Genomic DNA, 20,879 nt, shown 5'->3' with positions numbered 1-20,879 from the left:
GGCTCAGGTGTAGCTGCTATTTCCATTGTTGAAATGATTCCTCCCCAAATTTTGTAAAATATCAGAGCTCTTCTTCCCTGTCCCTCAGTCCTCACTAGGACACCATCATCTGTCAGCTGGAGTGGGATTTAGGGGAATCTTTATTGAATCTGACCTGTACTTTGTCTCCCTTTGATGTCACCTTGGAGAATGACCCTCCAGAAGCCCCAGTGATTTGGGCTGGATCTCGGCACCTTCACCCACCTTTTGGCTGACAGGCTGTGGCCCCATCCACTGAGGTAACTTCCATACCTCACTCTGTCTCTTACAGTGTTGGTACATGGCTCGGACATTCTCGCTGAAAGAGAGGGGAAGTGAGGATGTGAATTATGGAACCTCATATGCAGAAGTGATCCTGGAGACCTGCAGCATTCTGGTCTGATTGTGTGAGCGCTCAAGTCTCCTGTATGCACAGGCCCCACTACTCACACTATTCTGCCCTCTCTGTCCAGAATGGCTGTATGAGACCACTGTGCTCACCATGTCTTCCCTGCAGCATATTCTGAACATTTCTTGTCCTTTTTAGTCTTCCTCTATCTACACATGGTGACCTCCTAGTTGCCAGGTGGATGCTCAACCATTGAGCTACGCCGGCCACTCTAGTAGGAAGTGTTAACAGGTACTTTCATCAGAAACTTGTTAGATGCTTCTGCAACATGCACTTGTTTTTTTTGTGTGTTTGTTTTTTTAACATTCTTGACAGCTGTTGTCAAATTGCTCCTTATTTTTTATTTTATTTTTTAAAAAAACATATTTTATTGATTTTTTACGGAGAGGAAGGGAGAGGGATAGAGAGTTAGAAACATCGATGAGAGAGAAACATCCATCAGCTGCCTCCTGCACACTCCCTCCTGGGTATGTGCCCGCAACCTAGGTACATGCCCTTGACCGGAATCAAACCCGGGACCCTTCAGTCCACAGGCCAACACTCTATCCAGTGAGCCACACCGGTAGGGCTGCAACATGCACTTGTAATTCATGGTCCTAAAAGGCCAAAAGTGCATGATCACCAATTGCTATACAGACACTAAGGTGGATGCAAATACTTAACAAGATTCACAGTCTTCATATTCTTTAATTTATGGGGAGCAAATCTCTTAAGATGAGCATCAGGAGGCCCAGTGTATTCAGTCATTGATGAGAGAACAATCCTCCAGACAGGTCCAGAGGAAACATGAAGGTGATACATTAGGCAGTCCTGAAGCAAATAGAAAGTGTGAGACCATGTCTTTTGGTTTCTCAGAATTTATCCCATGGGGCTCTCTGCGTTTGTGCTCTGCACCCCAAAATACTTTACATAACATTGCTTGTATTTTCTGGGATATTGTATATTTTTCCTAAGACTATAACATGTATCTGGAAATAAGTTTACATAGCAGTTTACATTTTAATTTTTTTTTAACCCTCACCTGAGGTGATTTTTCCATTGATTTTTAGAGAGAGTGGAAGGAGGGGGAGAGAAACACAAAGAGAGAAACATCAATGCGTGAGAGACAAATGGATTGGTGGCCTCCCGCACATGCTCTGAGCTGGCCAGGTATGGAGCCTCCATCTGCGAGACGGGCCCTTGACCAGAATCTAACCCATGATCCCTGGTTTGGCTCCATCCATTGAGCCAAACCAGCCAGGGCACAAATTTACATTTGTTGCCAAGATGGCTACCATGTTGGCACCATTGAAGGTGTTGAAAGTGGACATCTGAACCTGTCACAAAGATTTTGGATCCTAGGATCTCAACCACTTTGATCAGAAATAATTATTATTTCACCTGTTAATGCAGTTACAGTGTCTGCATGTGGAATGAACTTTATTAATGGAAGAGACTATTGCTTGAGCAAACTACAGAAAGGCACAATGGAGTTATACAATGAGCAGAGCTTAGATAGCTAGAAGACCAGAGGCTCTATGAAGCCTGCCAACAGGTAGATCTCAATAAGGGGTAAATTAAAGACACTGAGTCTCAAGAGGTGAGAGAATTAACTTTACATATGGCTATGCTGGAAACTTGGCTACCATGACATTCTTTTTTCTACAAATGTGAGTGTGCCGGGCCAGCACAGCCAAGGGTTCGGGGAGCCTGAGGCGGGGGTGGGGGCAGTGAAGGATTTAGAAAAGACAGACAAAGAGAAGAAGCTGGGTCTGGTCCGTGGTCAGCAAACTGCAGCTCGCCAGCCACATGCGGCTCTTTGGCCCCTTGAGTGTGGCTCTTCCACAAAATACCACGTGCGGGCGCGCACGTACAGTGCGATTGAAACTTTGTGGCCCATGCGCAAAAGTCGGTTTTCGGCCTGGGCGAGTCTGTTTTGAAGAAGTACTGTTGAAAAAAAAAAAAAGTACTGTTGATATTTGGCTCTGTTGACTGAGTTTGCCGACCACTGGTCTAGGTGGATCTCCTGTGCCTGGTTAAGGCCACAGAGGGGGATCCAGAGGGCAAGCTGATGCTTTATTTTATAGCCAGAGGTAAACAAGGTAGTGGTCACCATAGTTACAATTTCTGGTGAGTTTCATTTGTTTTGGCAGCACTTGCTGCACCTCCGGAGCAGCCTATTAGCTACCCAGATAAGACCTAGGGAGCCTCATAAGGTCAAGCCTAATTATGCTAAGAGGGCTGTGCCCTCTAAGCTGGGACTTGTTTGCGGCTTTGCCAACAGGTCAGTCCCAGGCTTAATCCTATAGGCGCTCGTACATGTGAGGTCTCCTCATTCATGACAACTTGAGGAAAAAAAGTGAGCTTGAGAAGATATTTGTAAGGTGTGAGCAAAACAATTTAGAACTGTGGAAGGAAAGACACCACATGTCGTTTCATTGTTCAACAGTTCTTTACTAATGGTCTCATCTGCTTCTGAGGCTGATTGGGCCTGTGTTATACAGCAGTGCATAGAGATAGGTCTTTCCCCACAAAGCTTGTTTAAAGGCTTTATTGAAGGAGGAGCCAATCATTGAAAAAGAAAATATTCTATGTGATAGTGAATCATTGGGTGACGGGGGCTGTGGAGATATGAATTGAGCAGCACTCAGGAATGACTAGCATTAGATGTTAAAGTCCACATTCAGAGGAGGTGAGAAAGAGATTTGATTTCATCAACAATATGTTTTATGGGCAAGAGCTTGAAAGGACAGAATGGGACTGATAGCTGTGTTCCTAACTCCTCTTCCAGCAAAAGCCATAGAATGTATCAGTTACTCAGCCCGCCCTTATCTCAGCCAATAGGAACGCAAGGAAACTAGCCCAAGGCCAAAAGCATGCTGAACATCCTCCTGTCTTTGTGTAACCAGACCCTAGCTGCACCCTACCCCTGCGTCACTAGCCCCCGGCCCTCACTCAACCAACCAGAATCGGCCAAATCAGTGGTCCCAGTGAGCCCTCACCCCCCAGCCCCCACACCAACCCTATAAAGTCTTTGTTTATCCAAGACTCTGGGCTCTCTCCCTCGCATCCAGTGATGGAGGCAGAGGGGGACCAAGCTAGCTTGAATAAAAGACTCTATGCTTTTGCATCGGACTCGGCGCTCCCTGGTGGTGTCCTATGGGGGATCTTGAAATCTGGGCATAACAAGCTCTGTACCGGGTTCCCAAGTCAGAAGATTTGGGGGTTTGTTTATTTTTGTCTTTTAATCCTCACTCAAGCATATTATTTTATTGATAAAAAAAACATTTTATTTATTTATTCTTTACTTATTTATTATTGATTTCAGAGATGAAGGCAGAGGGAGAGAGATGGAAACATCAATTATTTTGGGGCTTGTATTTAATTTTTTTTTCTTATTTTTTAATATATATTTTATTGATTTTTTACAGAGAGGAAGGGAGAGAGATAGAGTTAGAAACATCAGTGAGAGAGAAACATCGATCAGCTGCCTCCCACACACCTCCTACCGGGGATGTGCCCACAACCAAGGTACATGCCCTTGACCAGAATCGAACCTGGGACCCTTCAGTCCGCAAGCCGACGCTCTATCCACTGAGCCAAACCGGTTACGGCTTAATTTTTTTTAGTCCTCACTCGATATTTTTTCTGTTTTTTAAAAGTTAATTAATTTATTTATTATTGATTTCAGAGATTAAGGGAGAGGGAGAGATAGAAACATCAATGAGAGAATCATTGCTCAGCTTCTTCCTGCCATTCATATCTTTTTTTAAAAAAGGAAGTGACTCATATAATTTCTCATAAGTTTTTAAAGTTTTTTCAACACTTCTGCTTCATTACTTATGTCTTTATGACATGTTCACATTTAGGTTTATGCTTCACTGTCCTTTTTACTCTGAATTTTCAAAAATAGATTTGCATTGATTTCAGAGAGGTTGGGAGAGGGAGAGAGAGATAGACACATCAGTGATAATAGAGAATCAGCGGTAGGCTGCCTCCTGCATACTCTCAGTGGGGATCTAACGCACAACCCAGACTCGTGCCTCAACCTGGAATCAAAACCTTACCCCCTTTTATAGGGTGATGCTCATACAACCGGGCTGGGTCCTAATTTTTAAGTAGGACAAGCTTTTTTTTAAAAAAATATATATTTTATTGATTTTTTTACAGAGAGGAAGAGAGAGAGATAGAGAGTTAGAAACATTGATGAGAGAGAAACATCAATCAGCTGCCTCTTGCTCACCCCCTACTGGGGATGTGCCCACAACCAAGGTACATGCCCTTGATCAGAATCGAACCTGGGAATCTTCAGTCTGCAGACCGATGCTCTATCCACTGAGCCAAACCGGTTAGGGCAGGACAAGCTTCTTACAGAATTATGAAATTTAAGATTCACTACACATATGCATGCCCGTAATTATTATTTATACTATTTCATGTGATTTTAAAGTTTTTGAGCTATATATAGGTCAGCTTTTAGTATGAATATGTATTTCATTTATCCTAAATATAATTTGTGAATATTTGTGTTATCACATTGAGAATGCCTGAAACAATTCAGCTGACACCTTTGATATATCTGAATGGACAAAATATCTTTCACTATGATAATTACAGTGGCATCTTCACATTAACAAAAACCAATAACTTTGTCAGATTAAATAATTCCATTTAAAGTTTATATTATGCTTTTTAGTTCTTTTTTAGTTCAAAGATATGTCCTGCATTTTTTAACTTTTTTTTTTTTTTTTAGAGAGAGAATGGAGAGTTAGAGACAGGGAGAAGAAACAAAGATATGAGAGAGACACATCAATTGTTAGCCCCTACACTAACTCAGGCCACATCCGAACAGAGCCTGCAACCTAGGTACAAGCACTGGCTGAAATCAAACACTCGGCCCTTCAGTCTGCAGGTCCACGTTCTAACCAGTGAGCTAAACTGGATAGGGCTGCCCCACATTCTTGTTATATGTGTCACATACCTTTATGATGGTGTAACTAGGTCGTTTATGTGATCAAACTTTCCAGACTCACCCTGGTTCATTTGGCTCAGAGGATAGAGCATCCGCCTATGGAGTGAAGGGTTGAAGGATCCCGGGCTCATTTCTGTCAAGGGCACCTACCTGGACGGCAGGCTCCTCCCAGGCCCTGGTTGGGACCTGTGCAGGGGGCAACCAATCAATGTGTCTCTTTAAAATCAATGTTTCTGCCTTAACCGGTTTGGCTCAGTGGATAGAGTGTCGGCCTGCGGACTGAAAGGTCCCAGGTTCGATTCCGGTCAAGGGCATGTACCTGGGTTGCAGGCACATCCCCGGTGGCGGGTGTGCAGGAGGCAGCTGATCGATGTTTCTGACTCTCTATCCCTCTCCCTTCCTCTCTGTAAAAAATCAATAATATATATATATTTTTTTAAATCAATGTTTCTGTCTCTCCCTCTCTATACAAAAATCAGTGAGAAATATACCTGAGGTAGGATTTAAAAAAAATAAGTAAATTTCAAGACTGTAATGCAGACATACTTCTAACGAGCCACAGATATTGTGTTTTCATAAACCTGGACTCCAGTCCCTTTACTAGGAAAAATGACTTCTAGCCGTTTTCAAGGTGTCTCTTACCTGAGGAAGGTCATTTCCCAGCGTCCCTACCGGCAGATGTCGCTGTTGTCCTTGAGGCGATATGGAAAAACCTTCCACCACCATCTTGGACGCTGGAACCCACATTACCCAGAAGACCTTGTGAGGACTACCGCCAGCTTACCCAATGAAGGGTCAGAAATAGCCTTTCTCTTGCGTCACCGGCGGGAAGGGGCGGGACTTCCGGTGTTCTCTAGGCGGCTATTGGTCTTCACCCAGAATCTACTCCAGGTCGGGGCGGAAGGTTCCAGGTGGGCGGGGACAGGGGCGGATACTCGGAGGGAGAAGCCCCGAGTCCTCACCGGCTCAGCCCGCACGTGGGAGTGAAATTCGCTGACGCCACCGGGTTACCCACGTCTGTGACGGAACAGAGACCCCCTGTACCCCCTTCCGCTGCCCCTGCTTCTTACCCGCCTCTCCGGCCTCTGCTGCCTGGGTCCGCGCACGGCGTCCAATGGCAATGGCCTTGCCCAGTTGCACAGCTGAGGTGAGTTCGGGTCCCCGCCCCCCACACCTGCTCTCACCGCCTCCGTATCCTCAACCCTGCAGCCTGGGCTCAGGGCGCCTGTCCCGTCCTGCAGCTCAGGTCCCCGCCAAGGACCCTGAGGAAGGTGGAGGGGAGAGAGGAGTGTTGTGGCTGCTGAGGACACAGGAAATGCAGGGCTCAGTGGACAGGGGTGACTCGTATCTGAAATTCCCCTGAGGGTGTGGGCTGTGAGTATTAAAGCAAAAATCAGCGACCGGCAGGGAGGATTTCAGAGCCTCAAGCCCTGCCTTCCCCAGGCTGTGGGGTCCACCAGGAATTGGGTTGCGGTAGATCCTTCTGAACCCTCACAACCTCTCTCTGGGTGCCATGTGCCAAGTTCATGGGTGAGTCCAGAGAGGTCCTGTGCTGTGGAGCAGGAAGGTGGCAGAGCTGAGGCAGTGAACCTGGGGTCTGAAGTTGTGATGGAGGTAGACATTACACAGTGGTGTGCACATCTGGAGGAAGTGTGAGCTGATGGTCCCAGAGACCTGGTATTGGGACTTAAAAATAAATAAGTGTGTGTATGTATATACATGTATATTTCAGAGAGGAAGGGAGAGGGAGAGGGAGAGAGACAACAGTAATGAAAGAGAATCATCCATAGGCTGCCTCCTGCACGCCCCCTACAGGGTATCCAGTTTGCAACCCGGGCCTGTGCCCTTCATTAGAATCGAACCCGGGATCCTTCAGTCCACAGGCCAATGCTCTATCCACTTAGCCAAACCAGCTAGGACTGGTGTTTGGACTATAAGGTGAAGCATAAGCCCAGGTTTGTCTTTTTCTTGGAGACATGATCTGGGAAACTGCCTTGGTATTGCTTGGCAGGAAGGCTGGGGCCCTGCAGGCATGGCTTAGAGCTTAGCTGCTGTCCCCGTTCCAAACCCATCTGTTGTGTTGAGGGCAACAACAGTGATTAATGGGACTGTGATGAGAGAGCAGCCAGCCCTGGCATTAGAGCCTGGTGTCCACACTAAACTGGGGAGACCTGGAGGAGGTTGAGGGTGGGGAAGATGTGTAAGGAGTAGGAGTGTGAGTTCTAGGAGAGTCAGCTGTGGTTTCAATTGTCTCAATTCTAACAGGTTGACGTGACCTTTGAGGACATTGCCCTGTACTTCTCCAGGGAGGAATGGAGCCTCCTTGATGAGGGTCAGAGACAGCTGTACCTGAATGTGATGCTGGAGAACTTTGAACTTATATCCTCCCTGGGTAAGACCATCACTCTGGCTGGTTCCGGGGACCTGCCTTTGTATTTCCCCATACCCCCTCATCTCTGGGGGTGCTCTGTCCTCACCTGTGGACTATATACATTGCTAGATTTTTCCAGTTTTCGGGTTCTTCCTGTGGCTGGCAGGGTTTGTTGTTTGCACTGCTCCCTTCTACACCTTTAGTCACAACACCTGCTGTACCGAACTCTTAGGGGTTTGTGGTTAGTTGTGTGACAGGGAGCCTAATGGATTCCAGTTGAGTAGTGAGCAAAAGCATATTCTTTATTCCTGTTGGTCATTTGTACATATATTTTTTAAAAGTATCTATACATCCTTAGTCCTATTTTATGTGTAAATATTTTTTTATTGATTTCGGAGAGGAAGGGAGGAGAGAGAGAGAGAGAGAGAGAGAGAGACACACACAAACATCAATGATGAGAGAGGTATTGATCGGGTATCTCCTGCATGCCCCCTACTGGGGATGAGCCCACAACTTGGGCATGAATTCTGACCAGGAACCGACCCATGACCTCCTCGGTTCATGGATGGTTGCTCAACCACAGGCAAACCAGCCAGGGCTTTAGTCCTAATTTAAACTATATTTATTGGCTAAAGAGTGTTTTGAATATTTTTCTAGTTTATAATAAGATACATCTCCTTGCTCTGACCGATTTGGCTCAGCGGATAGAGCATCGGCCTGCGGACTGAAGGGTCCTGGGCCTGATTCCAGTCAAGGGCATGTACCTTGGTTGGGGGCACATCCCCAGTGGGGGGTGTGTAGGAGGCAGTTTGTTTCTCATCGATGTTGCTAACTTTCTATCCCTCTCCCTTCCTGTCTGTAAAAAATCAATAAAATATATTTTAAGAAAATACATCTCCTTTTGCATTTGCTAAATTGTGCTCCCCAAATATTGCATTCTTGTTTTATGTACAAATTTGATGTTTTTGGCAATTCTGCATTCAGGAAGTGTAGTGTGGCTATTTTTTCGGCAGGTTAACAGTGTTTACCCATAAAGTGTTTTTAATGAATTTATGTAGAATTTTTTCAGCAACACTATTGTCTTCTTCATAGCCTTCATTATAGTGTTGCCATAACATGACTTTCTCTCTGTATCACAATATTACCTTTATTTCGTTGACCTGAACCAAATCCATAATATCTTCAAAATGTTCATGTGATTTGCAAGTATCGTTTCCCATCCTCCTATTTAAAAATATATATATATGTATATTTTATTGATTTTTTACAGACAGGAAGGGAGAGGGATAGAAAGTTAGCAACATCGATGAGAGACAAACTGCCTCCTACACACCCCCCCACTGGGGATGTGCCCCCAACCAAGGTACATGCCCTTGTCCGGAATCGAACCTGGGACCCTTCAGTCCGCAGGCCAGCGCTCTATCCACTGAGCCAAACCTGCTAGGGCTCCCATCCTCCTATTGTTGGCCTTTGCATTTTATTTTGTTAATTGCTATTGTGCTGGGGAAAAGCACTTTCATTTGTTTTAGCCCTGACTGTTGATTTTTCCTGTTTGCCTGGTGGTTGGTGCCTCATCCCAAAAATCATGTCCAAAACAAATCTCCAAAGCATTTTCTCTGGGTTGTCTTGAAGGATTTTAAAGTTTGGGTTTTTAAAAATATTTTTTACTGATTTTTTACAGACAGGAAGGGAGAGAGATAGAGAGTCAGAAACATCAATGAGAGAGAAACATCCATCAGCTGCCTACAACCAAGGTACATGCCCCTGACCGGAATCGAGCGTGGAACCCCCCCCCAGTCCCCAGGCCGACGCTCTATCCACTGAGCCAAACAGGTTAGAGCAGGATTTTAAAGTTTTAAACTGGACTTTTAATTCTTTCATGCAATCTGAGTAAATGTTTATCAGTGGTTTTGTTGTTTTCCATGTGAATATCTATTTTTTTCAATACCCCTCATTGAAGAAACTGTCCTTTCTTAACATTTCTTGTGGTTTTGTCATAGGTTACCTGAACTTATGGACCTTTGTCTATCAGAACCACACTCTCACAAACTGAGCCACCCAGTTGGGCTCTGCATTTTTAAAATTAATTTTTGGAGTTTATAGTGAGTTCTTTACAATTTCCTCCATGTAAGTTCATGTCATTTGGCAATATCTCTTGTGGGTTGTGCTTCAATGTCGGGTGTAATATCTCATCTTTCATTTCTTTTTTAAATTCATTTTAGTGTTGTTTCTTTTGTTTTAGTTTGGATAAAGGTTTGCCAGTTTTGTGCATCTTTTTTTTTTTAAACATTCTTTTTTATTGATTTTTTACAGAGAGGAAGGGAGAGAGAGAGTTAGAAACATGGATGAGAGAGAAACATCAATCAGCTGCCTCCTGCACACCTCCTACTGGGGATGTGCCCGAAACCCAGGTACATGCCCCTGACCAGAATCGAACCCGGGACCCTTCAGTCCGCAGGCCGACGCTCTATCCACTGAGCCAAACCGGTTTCGGCAAGTTTTGTGCATCTTTAACAAAATAGCTCTTAGCCATGTCAGGCATGGTGATTAGAGTATAGGCCCAAGCACCAAAGGGTCACGGGTTGGATTCCTGATTAAGTGCATGAACCTGGGTTGCCGTTTTGATCCTCCTCTCTTGTTGGGGCACCTGTGGAAGGCACCCAACCAATGTGTCTCTATCACGTGTATGTTTCCGTGTGTTTTTCTCTCTCTTTCTCCCTTCCACTGTCTGTACAAGTAAGTGAAAAATATAGTCTGGGGTGAGGATTAACAAGAACAAAAAGGTTAGCTCTTAGTTATGATATACTTTTGTCTCTAGTTTATTATTGGTTTTTCTAATATTCATTGTTTGTTTTCTTTGCTACCTTTGGGTGTACTGTCCTTTTTTGTTTTCTTCTAAAATATATTTTAATTGATTTTAGCGAGGGAAAGGGGAAGGAATAGAGAGACAGAAACTTCAATGATGAGAGAGCATCATTGTTTATCTGCCTGCTGCATTCCCCCTACTGGGGATCGTGCCCACAATCCAGCATATGACCTGATGGGGTATTGAACTGTGATATCCTAGTTCATAGGTTGATACTCGGGTTTACTTTCTTGTTATGTTTCCAGTTTTCTAAGGTGCAAGGTTAGGTTGTTTATTTGAGATTTTTTTTGTAAATATATTTTATTGATTTTTTACAGAGAGGAAGCGAGGATAGAGAGTTAGAAACATCGTTGAGAGAGAAACATCGATCAGCTGCCTCCTGCACACCGCCAACTGGGGATGTGCCCACAACCAAAGTACATGCCCTTGACCTGAATCGAACCTGGGACCCTTCAGTCTGCAGGCCGACACTCTAGCCACTGAGCCAAACCGGTTAGGGCGAGATCTTTTTTCTTAATGTAGAAATTTATTGCTCTAAACCAGTGGTTCTCAACCTGTGGATCGCGACCTCTTTGGGGGTCGAACGACCCTTTCACAGAGGTCGCCTAAGACCATCGGAAAACACATATATAATTACATATTGTTTTTGTGATTAATCACTATGCTTTAATTATGTTTAATTTATCACAATGAAAATACATCCTGCATATCAGATATTTATATTACGATTCATAAAAGTAGCAAAATTACAGTCACCACAACATGAGGAACTGTATTAAAGGGTCGTGGCATTAGGAAGGTTGAGAACCACTGCTCTAAACTTTCTTCGTAGAATTGTATTTCCTGCATTGTATACAAAAGTGTTGGTAGATTGTGTTTGAATTCACTTTGTCTATTTATTTCAGATCTCTTTTCTGGGTTTTCTTTCACCTGCTGATCCTTCAGAAGTGTGTTGTTTAATTTTTACATATTTGTGTATTTTCCAGCTTTCTTGAAACTAAAACTGATTTCTAGTTTTATATATTATTACTATATAAGGTCCTTGATGTGATTTCTTCTCAAACTTTGAGACTAATTTTTTGACCTAACCATGTGATCTGCTTAGAGCAGTCGTGGGCAAACTACGGCCCGCGGGCTGGATCCTGCCCGTTTGAAATGAATAAAACTAAAAAAAAAAAAAAGACCGTACCCTTTTATGTAATGATGTTTACTTTGAATTTATATTAGTTCACACAAACACTCCATCCATGCTTTTGTTCGGGCCCTCCGGTCCAGTTTAAGAACCCATTGTGGCCCTCGAGTCAAAAAGTTTGTCCACCCCTGGCTTAGAGGATGTTTCATGTGCGCTTGACAAGAATGTGTCTCCTGCTGCACTTGGCTGGAATGTTCTGTATATATTTATTCTGTTTTCTCTATAGTCTAATCAGACTTCAATTATTCCTTATTACTTTTGGATGGGATGTCTACCTGTTGTTGAAGGGGCAATGTTGAAGTTGCCTACTAACATTGTGTGTTTTTTTCCTGCCTTCAGATCTGATATTAGTTGCTTAATATAATTACTTACTCTGTTTTTTAGTGAATAATACTTCAAATTGTTATCCTTTTGATGAATTGACTGATACATCATTTGATTCACACATCATATGAAAGCCCATTTTATGATGAACTTTCTTGTGACAAATTTTTTGGGGAGACCTGTTTTGTGTGATAGAATTTTCTCCATCCCTGCTCTGTTTTGGTAATTTTATTTGCATGGGGTATTTTTTGCATCTTTTTTTCCCTTCCTATTTGGGTTCATAAAGGTTGAGTGTCTTTGTAGGGAACGTATATTGAGTCCAGTTTCCATTTCTTTTATCCCTTCAGTGACTCTCTGTATTCTGAATGAAGAATTTGTTTATGGAGCAGCTATTGCCACTTCTTCATGGTTTCTGGCACTTTTATAGTTCCTTTGTCTCCTGTTTTATTGTGATTTGATGATTTTGTACAGTGATTTGGTCCCTCTCTCTTTTGTATATCTATTACATTGTGTTTGTGTTTTTCAAGACACTAACATAAAACAAGTCATACTCTTTGCAGTCCATTTCATCTTAACAACACCTTCAATTGCATATAAAACTTCTCCCCTTGGATTCTGCACCACACACTTTTTATAGATTAATGATGTCTCAAGTAAATTTTTTTCATGTTGTGTAGGTATTAAGGTACATGATGTCAAGTTCATCTTTTTTACTAGTTCAAATGTATTAATTTTTATAAGTTACTTAATGTTCATTCCACAAATGCAGTGCTCTGACAGTATTGTGAATTTGATTCTGTTCTCAACCTTTATCAGTGATATTTATAGTTTCCTATGCATTCATGATTCTACTTAGTTTTTTTTTTTTTTTTATCTTGAACTTTTGTCAGCGTGTCTAAAAGGTTAGGTTGAGTGGCAATGAACTTCCTTAGCTTTTGTGTTTCTTTGAAAATACTTATTTCTGAAGATCAGGTTTTCTGAATAAAGTGTTGATGGTTTTCATTGAGTGTTTTCAATACATCATTTTATTTTCTAGTTTGCAAGGTTTCTTCAGAGGAATCTACTGATACCCTTCCTCTGTTGTTCCCCTGTGTGAGAGGTGTTCCTATTTTCTTTGTGTTTTCACAATTCCCTGTGCCTTTTGACTTTTTACTGTTCTATTATAACGTATCTTGATGAAGTATGGTTAGTGTCTTGAATCTGTACAGAAACCTGTGAGAGTGCATGCATTTGATTATTCACATCTGTTTTTTCAGATTATGGAAGTTGGTTTCAGTTTATTTCTGAAAAATCAATGTTCTACCCTTCTTCTTCCTTTCTCCCTTTTGTCTTTCTGTCTCGTTCCATGACCAGCACACTTAGTGTTTCCTGGGATTCCCATAATGCAAATATAGGAAAACTTTATGGTGTTACTTAATTTTACTTGCTGTATTCTTTAAATTTATTTTTCTTTTCTCCATCTGAATGATGTCGAGTGACCTGTTGTGGACATCCCATATACTTTATGTCTGCTTTTGATACTCTTTATGGCATTATTTCATTTTATTCATTGTAATCGGGCAACTCCAACATTTCTCTTTCATTCTTTTTTTATGATTTCTGTCTATCTGATATTCTTTTGTTCTCTGTTGATGTCTTCATTATGTTGGTTCTATTTGTGTTCTCTTGGAGCTCGCAAACATTTTAAAATGTAAATATTTTGGATTCTTTATCAGGCTGTATGTAGATCTCCATTTATTTGGTATCGATTAGTAGAAAACTATTATGTTGTCTTGATAGTGTCCTTCTTTTTAGTCCTGTGTTGATGTCTACACATTCGATGAAGCAGTTACTCCTTTCCACTCTAGGACCAATTCTAGCTCAAGAAATATATTCATCAGCATATGGAATCAAGGGTTTTGATTGGGTGGAGTGTTGTTTAAGGTTTGAGGAAGTCCCAGTAGCCTAGTCTCCTTGAAGCTCCATGAGCTGAGGTTAGAATAACAAAAAGTCTATGGGTCCACAATGGCTTTGGCAGCAAATACATATTTTTTTTTAATGACAAGTGATGATTTTAGAGTCTTTGGTGGCAAATACTCTTTGGCACATGTTGATTTTTATTTTATTCCTGGGATAGGTTGTTGCCAAAGGGATTTCTTTTGGGATGCATGCTGATAAATGTTATGGGTCTGCTGATTGAGTTTACAGTGTTTTTCACAGAGAAGGCCACTAAAGTCAACATTAGTACAAGTGCAGTGGTTGACAGAAGAAACACTGACACTTTTTTTTTTTTTTTTTTTACTGTGAGAGTACAGGTCCTTTTCTGCCAGGAACTGGACCTTTATGGATGCCGCATATTAGATGGGGAAGATATGAGAAGTCATATGTATATAAGAGAGTCTTTATTGAAATCTAAGCAGCCATTGTTACCGAGGCGCCATTAGACAAAACAGTTCTTCAAAGTAAAGTCCTACAAGTAGTCTGTAAAGTAGACAGCTGCATGCCGGCTGGTTAACACTGTATCTTCCCTACAAAGCAGCCCCCAACATAGGAGCCATACTAAGTAGCTGCTGCTAACATAGCAAGCATTGCAAACACAGTAATCCAAACGAGTAGCTGTTTATTAGCTGGTCAGTAACATACTTCACATCAACTTAGACAAAAGTGGATTCTTGCAAAATAGTGACATTATATATAGAAGGGCACGCCTGCACAGTGTATAGCTTGCTATGTCCATGCTTTTGTGCCTATGTATATCAAATTAGCCTTGAACACTCTGATAAGGATTCCCAAGCTCAGATTGGCCTTGAACATCCCATGTACTTTGGACAGAGCCCCCACCTTGACCCTAGCCAAATATGTTTAGTAACCCACTCTGGTCAGCTCTTTGTATTTCAGCTTTTTTTTGCTCTATTGAATTCCTTTGAGTGTTAATTGCACTCTTTTCTTTTTAATCCTCGCTCTTTTGTCCTCAACTGCTTTTCAGAGAGAGTGGAAAGGAGTGAACAGGGAGAGATTGGGGAACATTGATATGAGAGAGACATAATGACTAGTTGCCTCCCACACCCACTTGATGGGGCAGGAGCTAACCTCCACCGGTGTGACCTTGACAAGGAATCAATCCTCTACCCTTCTGTGTGTGCTCCAAGCATTGAGCAAAACCGGCCAAGGTTTCATTGTACTCTTAACCACTTGTAGTGGTTTTTATTCCTGGATAGCTGTTTACTTGTTCTGAGAGTGGAAAGGATTATCATGTATCTGCCATCTTGCTGTTGTCATTCACATAGATTTCTTTTCCTGTGATCACTGTTGCACTTTGCAGTTCTTCCGCAATGCTCACCATGCATCTCTTTGGTTTTTTCTTCTGGACTTATATCATCTGAATCCCATGTGCTGAATCAATTGGGATTCATGGGGGAGAATCATTTGTGCATCACAGAAGAAACACGACCTGATGAATGACAGCGTGGACCCAGAGGTGGTCTTGCCTTGGTGAAGGCCTGTTGGAAAGGTTTTGACACCAAAGCTTTGCGAGAGTTATAACTAGGAACCCATTTTGTTCAAATGCATTTTGTTGCCATGACCCATTCATCACCCAATTCTACTTGTACTTGCTTATTGTTGACACCTTGCCAACTCCTCAGTTGTAAGAGTGTTCATTTCTACCTGGATTCCAAGTGCACAGATACCTTTAACTTCTCTAAACATTGCCTTTCTACCTCTTTGACAGTTCTCTGTTTATGGCCAGCCCACCTTAGTCTATGCCTGCAGAGCTTTAGAGTACACATGTATTATTGTGTTGACCTTGAACATCTTGTGCTCCAATACATTAGCTTTTTGTGAGTTTGAGCACATTCAAATTCTCCTACCCAGACTCAGATTCCCAAAATGAAAGGTCCTAAAAGAAGCCGTCTGTAGAGGATCAGTGAGCAGAGCCTTCTTCTCTTCTGTGTTTCCCATTCTCTGTTTCTGTCCCTACCTTGATGAGATTTTCACCATTGACTAATCTTTGGGGCCAAGTAATGTATAACAGCTATTTCCTTAGAGTCCAACTCATTTGTCTGAAAATCACTCTATGAAATCATGCCTAGTCATGACAGATAAACATTTGTAGTAAAGATATTCTGTTTTCATAAGGTCAACATGTATTTCACTAGCGTTTCCTTTTGTTCAGGTTGTTGCTGTGGAGCAGAGAATGTGGAGGAACCCACTGAACAGAACGATTCTGTAAGAGTGTCACAGGCAGGTATTCCCAAGTTAGCCTTGTCTTCCAAGAAGAGCCACCCCTGTGAGAATTGTGGACTAGTTTGGGGAAACATTTTCCACTTGACTGAGCTGCAGGGACAGATACTTTTGAGGTGTGGGGCATGTGCAAAACAATTTTATTTCAGTGCAAAATCTTACCAGCAGCATGTGAGAGAGAACATGTTGATTAGAGGTGTGGGCAAGATGTCACTTTCAAACATCTGCAATTTCAATGTTTACCAGAATTATTTCACCTGTTGGGAGGTTGGGCAGGGGACACTTACCTGGTCAGGACATCTTCATCTTAAGGCTTCTCAGACCAGGGACAGGCCAAATGATATTTCAAAGGGTGGATTAGCGTTTCAAAGGAGAAAAAGTTTTTACACCAGAAAGGAATTTGAGGAAGACATTGGCAGTAGTAATCTTCATCATCATCAGACAGTTCACACTGGAGAAAAGCCTTATAAATGCATTGAATGTGGGAAATCTTTTACCAGTGTCAGTGGCCTCTATTATCATCAAAGCTTTAAAAGTGGACAGAAACCTTATAAATGCATTGAATGTGGAAAATCTTTTATCACTGGCAGTCAGCTTCGTCGTCATCAGAGAGTGCACACTGGAGAAAAGCCTTATAAATGCTGTGAATGTGAGAAATCATTTACCAATTTGAGTAGCCTCCGTTATCATCAAAGTTCTCACACTGGAGAAAAGCCTAATAAATGCATTGAATGTAGGAAATCTTTTATTACTAGTAGTGAGCTTCGTCATCATCAGAGATTTCACACTGGAGAAAAGCCTTACAAATGCAATGAATGTGGGAAATCTTTCACCATGAGGTATTACCTTCATTGTCATCAGAGAATTCACACTGGAGAAAAGCCTTATAAATGCAGTGAATGTGGGAAATCTTTTATCACTAGCAGTGAGGTTCGTCGTCATCAGAGACTTCACACTGGAGAAAAGCCTTATAAATGCAATGAATGTGGGAAATCTTTTACCACTAGCATTCACCTTCATTGTCATCAGAGAGTTCACACTGGAGACAAGCCTTATAAATGCAGTGAATGTGGGAAATCTTTTACCACTAGCAGGTACCTTTATTGTCACCAGAGAGTTCACACTGGAGAAAAGCCTTATAAATGCAGTGAATGTGGAAAATCATTTACCCATAGCAACGGCCTTCGTTATCATCAAAGTTTTCACACTGGACAAAAGCCTTATAAATGCAGTGAATGTGGGAAATCTTTTCCCAGTAGCACTGCCCTTCATTGTCATCAGAGGATTCACACTGGAGAAAAGCCTTATAAATGCAATGAATGTGGGAAATCTTTTACCTGGAGTACCTGCCTTGTTCGTCATCAGAGAGTTCATACTGGAGAAAAGCCTTATAAATGCAGTGCATGCCGGAAGTCTTACATCACTAGCAGTGAGCTTCGTCGTCATCAGAGATGTCACAATGGAGAAAAGCCTTATAAATGCAGTGGATGTGGGATGTCATTTACTGATTGGAGTAGCTTCTGTTACCATAAACGTTCTCACACTGGAGAAAAGTCTTATAGTGAATGTAGGAAATCTTTCAAAAGTAGCAGTGGTCTCCAGTATCATTAGAGTTCACACTGGAGAAAACTATGAGATATGTCTTAGCCAAATTTCTAAATTTGCTCTGCACATATGAGTCCAAATGAGAATAATTACTTAGATGTGTACAAAATGTAGTTTTTTAGTTAGGTCTTAACAATAGTATAAGAAAATTTGTGAAGTCTCATTTGCCTGAATTGTATCTCATACATGTAATCACCTACATTATATAAAGTCCCCATAAGCCGAAACCGGTTTGGCTCAATGGATAGAGCGTCGGCCTGCGGACCGAAAGGTCCCAGGTTCGATTCTGGTCAAGGGCATGTATCTTGGTTGCGGGCACATCCCCAGTGGGAGATGTGCAGGAGGCAGCTAATCGGTGTTTCTCTCTCATTGATGTTTCTAACTTTCTATCTCTCTCCCTTCCTCTCTGTAAAAAATCAATAAAATATATTTTAAAAAAATAAAATAAAATAAAGTCCCCATAAGTGTTTTTGTTGTTTTTATTTTTGTTTGAACTGTACGTATCTATGTTTCACTTTCTAACATACAGAGATGTGTTGCCAGATCTATGTCACTACATATTTCTGTTGCTGAAGGTATTTCACCTGAACTACCTATAAGGCCCCTACAGATGGCATCAATCACCATCCTCTTATTCCCAGGGAAGGTAACTCTGTTGTGTAGTTTGTTGAAGAAAATTAGGATTACCTGAGCCCTTCTTAATTGTTTTCCCTCTCACCAGTTGGCACATAGGACTTATTAGTTTTGGCCCCATAAAACATAATATTACAGAGCTACTGCCATTCTTAAGAGCACACTTTCCCTAGATGCCAGTGATGAATTTATCGAGAGCCTAAGTCATCAATGCAAGAACTGCTAGTCTCATGTCCCTTTGGTTTGTAAAGTAATAAAGGCTCTTTCCTTAGACTTCTCTCATCTTGGGTTTGCTGTTTATGAGTTATAAGGAGATCTGGGCTCTCCTAGCATGATCAGGTGAAAATATATGGGGTCTCAAACATTTTTGCCTTTGAGGGAATAGTATGGTGCAGAAATTTCCAGAGCAGTTTTTGCCAAATTTTCATTCCTGCCCTGTTTTCCTAGGAACCACTGTGAACTCTCTAGTCCTCATGTGATGTCTGGATGCTTTGGGACACAGAGATCACTCCAAAGAGGATGTTGCTGTGATAACCTAAAGTATATATTCCAGAAGCATGAATTTTTTTCTTGTTTTTCAAGGGATCCCCATACACTTGAAGGGAATCTCTTGTCCAGGTATTGCAGAGGGCCTTGAGACCTAAAGCCTACAATTCTATGGGTGACTGTCACGGTTGGGAGTACAATAGTAGTTAGAGGAAACCATTACACTACAGAAACAGTGACCTAGTGAGTTTTGCTGAGGATTGCAGCCCATTAGATGGAATGTTCCTCATCTAAATTTGCATCCAGGAATGTTTCTGAGGAAAAAACAGGAGTGGTGTGTACGAGTACACAGAATTGAGGATCTCCCGGCATGTTTATCTTCTGTCAATCGAGTCATTGTCATTCAGTATAATTAAGAGGTTTTGTGGCTTCCTGTATCTTCTCAGATGTTCCCATCAGAGCCATTTGTGCACCGGCAGAAATACAAAGACGAAGGCAAAGAGTGTGTAGTTCAGCGATGTGGCTTTTGTGACCCAGCCAGCATTCTTGTTGGTTTGGGCGAAAGTTCTTTATTGTTACATTTCTGTCATTGAGGCTAGACTTGCGCCCAGAGGGCATAAGGTGTATTGAATATAGACTTGCCAAACCTATTTTTCTAATATAGTTAAACATACACGTTTTTAAATTTTGAATCATTTTTAAAAAGGTATAATGAGTTAAGTACAGGTTAGGTATACTGTTTCATAAATCATGATGTGTTCATGAAACTAAAACCATTATTATACTCATAAGAGTCCTGGTGCACAGATTCATACACTGGTGAGGTCACTTGGTGTGGTCTGCGGGGATTGATCTGAAACGCATCCATCATCTCCCAAGTACCAACTGGCAGGTGGCCAGAGAGGAGCCTGAGCCAAGGCCAGGTGCCATGATGCTCCCACTCATCCTGGTCCCATTGCTGCTGCTGCCACCGGTGCTCAGTTGATTCAGTGCTACTGCACCGCTGTGGTCTCTGCGCACCCATTCTAAGGTAATACTGGCACGCCCATGTCTGAGAAGCAGCAGTGAGCTCGTGCTCAGTCAGTTTCAATGCTGGTCTTGATCCTGGTCCTGGTCAGGATGGGGTAGGGGTGTGCAGGGGGAGTGAACACAGGAGAGGCTCATGTCTTCACAGCTGCGCTTGCCAGCTGAAAGCCTGGCATCTAGCCCCATAGGTGAGCTGAGTGGCGCTTCTGCTTTGGGTACGCACTGACCACCAGGGGGCAGCTCCTGCATTGAGCGTCTACTCCCTGCTGGTCAGTGCGCATCATAGCGCCTGGTCTCTTAGGCTTTTCTATACGTAGATATTGTCCATATCTGTCACTGTAAACTTGGTTCATGACTTTTTTTAATGTGTGCATGTGCTTCACAGACTAACAAGTAACCAGTGATTTACATTCCATTTCAGTAGATCACTTTGCATTTTCTAAGTATTTTTCTGCTTTACTTTTCATAAATTTTTGGATATTTATTAAAGATATATTAGTAACTCATCTTTTTTTTATGATATTTTTACTTTGAATATATCACCAGTAGTTTATCCAAATGAGTATTTGGTCATTTCTAAAAAGCTGGTACAAAGCATCCTATATAATAAAAGGCTAATATGCAAATAAACTGAACTGCAGAAAGACGTGTCGCTGTTAGGCGCACTGACCACCAAGGGGAAGAAGCTCAATGCAGGAGCTGCCCCCTGGTGGTCAGTGCGCTCTCATGGGGAGCGCCGCTCAGCCAGAAGCCTGCTCACAGCTGGTGAGAACAGAG

At 42.2% G+C, this 20,879-nt stretch overlaps 1 protein-coding gene across 1 annotated transcript in view; it reads left to right on the top strand.

The window, feature by feature from the left end:
- LOC139000313 (zinc finger protein 737-like) overlaps positions 1 to 18,370 on the top strand; it is a 33,994-nt gene extending 15,624 nt beyond the window's left edge. Inside the window, exons 3-5 of the mRNA XM_070402551.1 lie at positions 5,983 to 6,140; positions 7,644 to 7,770; positions 16,714 to 18,370. Coding sequence (XP_070258652.1) covers positions 5,983 to 6,140; positions 7,644 to 7,770; positions 16,714 to 17,963 — 1,535 coding nt within the window. The 3' untranslated portion in view covers positions 17,964 to 18,370. The remainder of the gene's footprint in view (positions 1 to 5,982; positions 6,141 to 7,643; positions 7,771 to 16,713) is intronic.
- The last annotated feature ends 2,509 nt before the right edge of the window (positions 18,371 to 20,879 follow it).

Source organism: Myotis yumanensis, unplaced genomic scaffold, assembly GCF_028538775.1.
Source record: "Myotis yumanensis isolate MYYU_CA2020_CCGP unplaced genomic scaffold, mMyoYum1.0.hap1 SCAF_23, whole genome shotgun sequence".
NCBI classification, from domain to species: domain Eukaryota; kingdom Metazoa; phylum Chordata; class Mammalia; order Chiroptera; family Vespertilionidae; genus Myotis; species Myotis yumanensis.
This window is presented reverse-complemented; position numbering and strand designations above follow the sequence as displayed.